Here is a 9,068-nt window from a genome sequence, read left to right as displayed (position 1 = left end):
GAGCGCGCATTATTCATTCCGAGGCCTTAAGATGCAATTGTGCGAGCATCTCTTCTGTCAAAGTCAATGAGCTTTCATATTTGTTCGACGGTTGCGATAGCCAATTAGATCACGAGTTGGTTACAGTGAGCCTTTTCGCTGGCCTTATGCTGAGGGTGATGAACGCGTTTTGTGATTGGATACTCACTCGTGAGGGGGCGGCGCGATGCCGAATCAACACACTCGAAAGTCGTAATTGGCGGCCGTTCGAAAATCTAAAATATATTCTTGCTTTTTTTAAACCACAATGGCCGAAGGAGGGATAAGCGTGGCTTTAATTGCAGATACACTTGCAAGGACATTTTCAAGTCGGACCTTTCAAGAGAAGCTATATCGTCCAACACTCACTCAGTGGTGCGTAAGTGTGTTTCTGGATATTATTTGTCCAGCCGTGGTGTCATAAATGATGATATTTTGATGTGGATTCATTCAAGTAGGACAAAGTAGGACTTCACTGAAGGCACCTTAAATTACTTCCATACCCTGGAAGGTCACTGACCTGGCGAGAGAATTGCCCCCACCATAAACAATGCTCAGGCCTATTTTCTCTCAGGGCAGTATCTGGTTACATCGGAACTTCAGAACCAAGACTGGTCACTTCTGTGAGCTCCAGTCCCTTCATAGTTTCATAAAGAGAATTACTTCCTATATCTAAATTAGGCCATTTAAAAATACACAACTTTTTTTTTATTTATTTCAATGTATATTTAAGCGTGCTAATGTAATACTACAATATTTATTCAATTATTTTAATATGTAAAATTATCAATATTAATTTAAACCTTTTTATTTCACACTTGAATATTTCTGAACATATTTGTTCATTTGAATATGTGTGCAATTTAAATTATTCCATCCATCCAGCCGTTTTCTGCCACTCATTCCGGGGTCGGGTTATTGAATTAATTTAATACCTAAGTATTTTTTATATTTCAATATTTATTTCAAGATTAACTCTTCTCAATGTGTTCAATATTTATAAAATGTTTCTATATTTCTTATTAATTGCATTAAGTCTGTATGTGGTTTCCAATTTTAAATTTTAATATTTCCCGATTTCATTATATAAGCAATCCAAAGTATAAAAAATATAATATAGCATGAAAAGAGTATTTTGTATATTTGACAAAATTATAGTTTTTCCGAAGTGAGATTCTGCTTAGCAACAAACCCCAAATGCTTGATAGAGCTCAACCTAGAAAGAGAAACCGAGACTATTTGCGTTTCTCTTTCTGGTTCTTTTTATAGTTCAACTACGAGTTTAGTTTTTCACCTTTTCACACAGCGCAAGTGGAACAAGTGATTTTATTGATGATTGTCGAAGGCACCAATTTCATAAGCACCGTTTCTTCTCACACCTTTTCCATTAAGTACGATTAAAAAGACAACTGAAAAGCATAATGTTAAAAAATGTTATTCCAGGTAAAGGCAATAAATTTTATTTACATGTTTGATGTAAACACCAAAACAAATCATCATCACTCAGACAGATTGGTTCTTCTGGCACTAATCACATTGGCCTTGTGTCAATAAAAGAGCTTTGCAAAATTCAATTTCATCATATTTTATTGAAAATCACATTTACATCTGACCACAAAGAGTCGGTTCTTTCATTTTTTTTCCTTTTTTTAATCTTCAAGGATCGCTGCAATTCTCGCCAGCACAATCGTGTCTCTCAGCACTCTGTTTAGTGAAGAATTTTTTAGAACAAACGCTGCAACTGAATGGCTTGTCTCCACTGTGTGTTCTTGTGTGGTTTCGTAAACGCGACTTTTGAGAGAAACTCTTGGCACAAACTGAGCAGGAAAAAGGTTTTTCTCCACTGTGCGTTCTTGTGTGAATTATTAAATGAGACCTTCGAGAGAAACTCTTGCCACAAACTGAGCAGGAAAAAGGTTTTTCTCCACTGTGCGTTCTTGTGTGAATTATTAAATGAGACCGAGAGAAACTCTTGCCACAAACTGAGCAGGAAAAAGGTTTTTCTCCAGTGTGTGTTCTTGTGTGATCTGTTAAAATTGACTTTACATAAAAGCTTTTGCCACAAACTGAGCAGGAAAAAGATTTTTCACCACTGTGTGTTGTTGTGTGGCTTGTTAAATTAGACTTGTCAGAGAAACTCTTGCCACAAACTGAGCATGAAAAAGGTTTTTCTCCACTGTGCATTCTTGTGTGCCTTATTAAATGAGACTTTTGAGAGAAGCTTTTGCCACAAACCGAGCAAGAAAAAGGTTTTTCACCACTGTGTGTTCTTGTGTGGCTTGTTAAATTAGACTTGTAAGAGAAACTCTTGCCACAAACTGAGCATGAAATAGGTTTTTCTCCACTGTGTGTTCTTGTGTGGATTGTTAAATGAAACTTTCGAGAGAAGCTTTTGCCACAAACCGAGCAAGAAAATGGTTTTTCTCCACTGTGTGTTCTTGTGTGGATTGTTAAATGAAACTTTCGAGAGAAGCTTTTGCCACAAACCGAGCAAGAAAATGGTTTTTCTCCACTGTGTGTTCTTGTGTGCGGTTTTAAAGACAGCTTTGAAGTTAATGAGTCAGTGTGATGTGCCCTTTCACCTTTGGCTTGCCCATCATCATCATCATCATCATCATCATCGTCATGAGCGTCTGATAATGTGTCCTCATTATGTGCTTGTGATGGCCCCCAGTGGTCTTCATCACCTTCTGTTGTTGTTGTTGTTGTTGTTGGGCTGGCGCCTGGGCGGAACCTCCCAAGGTTCGCCCAGCTAGCACAATCACCTTCTGCGGCTCGGTGGAGAGGCCGTTGTGAGGGGGAGGTGCGTCGCCGAAAATCCTCTGCTGGAGGGGAATGAGTCGGGGGCACCGCAGGAGCCATAGCCAAAAGGTGGCAAGAGATAGTGGCGGCGCCCTCTCCCTGACCGGTCCTCCGGACCGAGTCGTGGGGTAATATGGGTGCCGGCAGGATACATTCGTCGTCGACGGGGGACCGCCGACTCGTCCGGGAGACCACGTAGAGGTTGTATCCTTCCTCCCGGCCTTCTGTTGTCACGTGATGACTTGAGCTGCTGCTTGGAGGCTCCGCCCCTCTCTTGTCCTCACTCTCATCCTTGTTTTCATCGTCAGTCTTTATATGGACAACGTTCACTGGTGACTTGTTGATCTCCTCCTCCTCCTCCTCCTTTTTGATGTGAGTCAAGTCTGGCTCCTCTTTCACAGAAAGGAGATCGTTTTCACTGACGTCTGCAGGACACAAAAAGACAAATTTGGTTTGGTCAAGTCAAAGCTCAGGCGGCGACTTTGTCTTATTTTGTTTCTACAGTGCTACCTTGACTTGTGCCTGCCGAACACGAATCAATGCGTGCGACCCCGATTTGGACCGGACCATGGGGGCATTTCACAGAATTACGTCCTACGATGTAAACCTCCCTTTAGCACAGACATGTCCAAAGTCCGGCCCGGGGGCCAAATGCGGCCCGGGGTCAAACTTCATCTGGCCCGCAGTCTCTGTAATAAAATTAATACATTCTGGCCCGCACATATACAGTGCTTAGTTCGCTCTCTTCTTAATTGCTGTTCCTAATTTACCCACTAGAGGCAGTACCACTCTGCGACATCACCCCGGGTGACCTTTACCCCCAATTTCTAAAATGGCGACAATAAACAAAAAAGGAAAGTTGATTGAGAGCAATATCAGTGCACAAACAAAGTACGCAATAGATATGAAGTCTTTGGCTGAAGAGTTCACACGACGCTTTCGGAATTTTGCAGCTATTGAGAAGCATATCCTCTTTTTTCATCACCTTTCTCCGTGGACACAAAGAATGTTCCAGCCCAGCTGGAGCTCATTGAGCCGCAGTGTGACCCCGAGAGCCGCAGTCGGCACCGGCAACTTTCTCTCGACAACTTTTACCGACAGATGGATAAAGGCAGGTTTCGAGAGATTCGAGAGTTTGCTAGGAAAATGCTGAGCTTGTTTGGGTCGACGTATTTGTGTGAAAAGACATTCTCGGTGATGAACTTAAATCAGAGTCGCGTGAGGACACGGCTCACAGACTCTCACCTCGCGCATCAATACCACTGCCTTTGAGCCAGACCTGGCCTTTGTGCTGCAGTCCAGATCTCAGTATCACCCGTCACATTAATGCAGGCAAGTCATTTAAATAACTGACTTAATTTTGTTTTGTTCAGTCACAAATTTAGACAAGTTGTCGGTTTTCATTCCAGAATAAAATGTTCATTCAACATTTATATTTGATGATAAGTCATATATATCAAATTAGTCCTTGCACTTGTGGATAATCATTTCTGTAATTCAAAAATTCTGTGAACAATGAACTCCCATGATGATATAATTCATGTTCAAATATTATTTGCACTCAAGACTATAATTACTTCTGTTTAAGAAAAAAAGTTAAGCAAATATTCAATTGCATGTGATGTTCATGTTTCAAATGAACCAAAATACATGTTTGATGGTTTAAATGAAAATAAAAAAGCAAATGTGAAACACAGAATCACTTGCTAAAATGTGTTTGAATATATTGTTCTTTATGTAGTTAATGTCAGCCGAGGTCGGCCCTCCCACATTTTACAACATCAAATCCGCCCCCTTTGCAAAAAGTTTGGACATCCCTGCTTTAGCAGCACAACTGTGATAAAAGAGCATTTAAAAAGGAAGCACGTTGCGGCTGATGCCCGATTTAATTCCTGACATCGTCACAGACGTTTCTGGAAGCGAGCTGAAGTTAGCACACACAATCGTGTGCGTCTGATGGAACACCTGTTGTGGGACCCGAACATATTGATGCAGGCCACTGGGGGCCATCACAACATAATGTCATTGATAAAATAGGAATCCTTCAAGCGAAATATGTTTACAATTATTTCATTTTGCATTTAGAGATAGTTTCATCGTGGGTACTTTTTGCTTTCATTATAATCTGGATCCCTAAAAGAATTAAAGGGGCCCTGGAATCAGAGTCCCTATTTATTGTATGATTTACGTTTGTTTGGTTTTTTTTTACCCAAAATGACATTTATCCTGCGAGTAAGTTCCGACATTACCCTTTTTATTTGTATAAAATTTCTGTTTTGAAATAAATTTTAAAACAAAATTACGTTTGAAGAGTAAAAGTTCTTACACATAAGCATTAAGCAACAACACTTTCACTCTGACTTTCATGTTGACATATTTGAATAATGACTGTATATTTTAAAGTTATCCAATATGTATTCAAATTAGACTAAGATACACCAAAATATGAGTTCACTGAATTATTTTGTACCTGCAATGATGCTTAACAGCCATAGGGTGTCAGTAATGAGTAACAAAGTAACACAAGACCTCCCACTGATACATCATCATTGCCATTTGGATAAATTACCAGGAACTAAATGTTCCTGGGCTTGTTAGTCAAAAAGGGGGTTGTGGCGTACTCCCTTTTTAAGCCCACAGTAAGCCAAAGATGCAGATGCATTCCTTGCAGCATGCGCTTGTTCACTGATGAGATCCGTGCAACCCTGGATGGATGCATTAAATGTATTTTAAATGTTTGGATGAGGTGAATCTACGCACATGTGCACAAAACTTGAATTACACCCGACGAAGCCAGTACAAAGTTAATAAATAAATAAATAAGACCAATACGTACTTGATTTTTTTTTTTTTTAAACTTATTTTGTGTTTTATCCACTAAAATTGATCAACCGACATTAATGTTTTCGCCGCAGTGTGCACATATTTTAGATTCAAGCAGAATTCCTTCCGTAAGGAATTGCTTGAACAAGATATAAAAAACAGAAAATGTAATATGTTAAATAATCAGTTCAAATTTTATACTGGGAAAAACATGGAGTTCACCCCCCCACTATTGGTTATTCTTTGGCAATTATTTTGTGCACTGATTTAATTTGGCATAAACAAATGTTCAGCAGACCTGCAAGGAAAAGTCAATATTTAAAAATAAAACGGCAATAACCTTGAACGCATTTCCCCAAACAACTTAATGTTGTGATGCATATTTTTAACGATAGAAAGTCGTTCTTTACAAAGCAAATGAGAGTCAGACGGGTACAAACCTGCTTTGTGTAGCACAACACGAGGCTGGTTGCAAACTTCGCCCAGCGATTGAAGATGTTGCTCGTTCTCTTCTTTTATTCCACAAAGTTCCTCTTTGTACTTGGATGTCGTTCTTTCACACATTTTTAAATGATAATTCCAAAAAATCCGCACTTGATCTCTGCTTGGCGATGAGTCATGTGCCTCTTTTCGTTAGCGGCTAGCTAGCTAGCTAGCAAGCTAAGCTAACGAGGCCGAAAAGCATCAACGCGCGAAGATGAGGTTATCGGGACACAAAGACTTAATGAATTATGTCGTCGTCCTTTAGAGTAGCACTGGACATCCTGTGAAAAAATTACAGTCAGTTCCACACTAAATCAGAAGAATTTAGCGGTGGGTGTTTTTGTTCCGGTGTTGACGGGTCGGTGGATGTGGTCGAGGCCCTTCGCAAGCTGCGCGCTTGCTTATGACGTCATGCTTTAAGCACGTATTTTTCAAATATATTTCTTTGCCTCTGTGTTTGTTTTTACCCCTGGCTGTACTGTTTTGATATATATTTTATATAATATTTTAATTCGGTTGTTGAAAAAAATTAACAAAATAACTAAATTAACGCCGCATTCGCGAGTCAGCTCCGACGTCACTTCCGCCTATTTCCCGAGAAGCCGCTGCTGGAACAGCAGTGGGACGTTTACGTTTTTCCTACCGAACTTGCAACAATACTGTGGTTAAATCGGGCTGCAAGATTGTATGGATATAATGTCTGCATATACTAGCAGTGCTTCTCAATTATTTCACACCCGCCCCTACCAAGAAGAAAAAGATTCGCGCCCCCCCCCACCAATTTGTTTTCTGTCTTTGTAGATTGATATTAGATTGTCAATAAAATATCCCTTAACTAAGCTAAATTGACAAGAAATATAATTTTGAGAACTATTATAGTGAGGATCTCTAAACTCAGTACTCTGTTGTGCAAATATTGATGAGATGACAAATATTTGTCATGTTATTGTTGGAGTTGGGTCACCGTGGAAATAAGAAGTAGTTAGTAAATCAACCTTTAAAAGCCAAACTTACTCCAATGCGTGTTCGTTTTTTTGTGCTCAAGAAGAAAAGGGTAAAAAAAAAGACTCAACAACTGATTAGAGTTCCGATATTTAGTTTCTTCAATTTCTGGAGTTCAGGAAATAGTAAAAAGACAGACATCTGGGCGTCTTTTTCTGAATCTCACGAGAAAACTGCACTCGGGCGAGCACAGTCGAAAAATGCGCGCCATCTTTCAGCCCAGCTTCAGTTTTTAGAGGAGTTTTATATGTCAAAGGTAATGTAGGTTGAATCGGTTGTCCTCACTCCCTCCCACGGCACGGGTCCACGTCCAAGGGAAGGTCCTCCCCAGGTTAGTCATCGTCTGGATAAGTTGATTCCCGTCTGGTCCCCAAGACTGGCACGCCAAGGCTGGCCTTCTCCGGCGGGCAGTCCCTCCGTCTCTCTCTCCGCTGGCATTCTTTTGTAATCTTGTCGGTGTGTGCGCGTGTATGTGCAAGTGTATGTGCGTGTATGTGCAGGTGTATGTATATGTCTCTGTGTGTGTATGCGTATGTGCATGTGCTCCGATCTCCAATTGTTCTGTCTTTCGGAATGTGTTTCTTTTGATAGCGTCTTTGTGAGTCCTCCAGTGCCCAATTTGGTATATTTCCCTCTACAGCCCATGTGGAGAATGTGCTTCGTCGTATTTGTCCATGAAGTGCTGTGAATGTGAGGGCAGCTCATGGAAATGCTATGTGTAGAGGTTATTTTAGATTCCATTAGTTTCTTCTTATTTTCGTTGTTCAACCTCTTCGTTTGGTGGCGAATAAAAACAACTTTTTAGGCGTGAACAAACACTGATGGTCGAAGCACGGCAAAAAGACCGTGTTGCTCCTTCGCCATCATCTTTATTTCTTCTTCAACCAAAAAACACTTTCTTCTTCGTGCATAACAGTAAATAAAGAATTGCGCCCTCTAACGTTGACACATTTCACTCCACAAATCAAAATAATTACAAAAGACAAAGAAATGTATAATTTCTTGTCACAAACATACAAATGGCAAAAAACAAATATTTGCAATCATTATCCACAAAAATATAAACATTTGTGAAATGGCGCTAACATTATTGTTGTTGATGTGCGGGTCTGGCCCAGCTTCCCTCCGGACAGGTCGACAGGCAAGGCTGGAGTGGTGATATAAAAAAAACTTCTGAGACACTCTGGTGGTTGGAAAAAGATTGTATTGGTGTCAAATTAGCTGATGCCAGAAGTTCCCCCAAAAAACAACAGTTGCGTTATGTTAGAAGTAGAAATGAAGAATTATGTTACAACGTATGGAAATACAAACATAAAATGTTGTTGGGTTTCTCACCTGTTTCACATTCTTCACTTTGCCAGCTTTCTTGTTTGTCACTTTTTCCTGTTTGCTTGTGTTTTGGGTTGCGATTTTTGATTGGCTCTCTTAATCACTGAGGTCAGCGTCGATCTGGAGGAACTCGTAATGTGTGCAAAAATATACTTTATTTCTAAAGCGCATTTCACGTAGATGGGTTTAAACTTGAATTGCTGTCTGTTTTGTTTTTTCAGCGTTACCAGTTTACATTAAGTACACTAAAGTCCATCAAAGGCTATTAATTACATAAATCCTACAATAAAGCATAACTTTAACTCTATTGATGAAAGTAAAGTTTAATTTAGGCTATTAAGTAACTCAGTGTTGGGCCTTCAATGCCTTCTCTGTTGGCCGAACATAATCAATAAAAAAAAATGATCAGAATCTTCACATTGATGTCATATTATAGCTGAGCGTTGTATTTTTAGGTGAGAGTTTTGAAACCAATCAGAATTCCGCTCGCTCGTGTTGCTGGGCAGGTTTCACAATATGGGGAGCGCGCATTATTCGTTCCAAGGCCTTAAGATGCAATTGTGCGTGTCATGAAATGGTACTAAATTTATATTTGCGACTATGTTGCACCT

General features: G+C 39.9%; 1 protein-coding gene across 1 annotated transcript; it reads right to left on the bottom strand.

Annotated features, from left to right (window-relative positions):
* Positions 1-1,546: 1,546 nt before the first annotated feature.
* Positions 1,547-6,502, bottom strand: LOC148341760 (uncharacterized). Its single transcript, XM_088287086.1, has 2 exons — positions 6,084-6,502; positions 1,547-3,245 (listed from the first exon to the last, which is right to left on the bottom strand). Exons 1-2 carry the CDS (start codon positions 6,205-6,207, stop codon positions 1,675-1,677), a joined length of 1,695 nt encoding a protein of 564 aa, XP_088143212.1. The 5' UTR covers positions 6,208-6,502; the 3' UTR covers positions 1,547-1,674.
* Positions 6,503-9,068: the final 2,566 nt, after the last annotated feature.

This window comes from Idiotropiscis lumnitzeri, chromosome 2 (genome assembly GCF_059441095.1).
Source record: "Idiotropiscis lumnitzeri isolate Australia: NSW breed Sydney's pygmy pipehorse chromosome 2, RoL_Ilum_1.0, whole genome shotgun sequence".
NCBI lineage: Eukaryota > Metazoa > Chordata > Actinopteri > Syngnathiformes > Syngnathidae > Idiotropiscis > Idiotropiscis lumnitzeri.
This window is presented reverse-complemented; position numbering and strand designations above follow the sequence as displayed.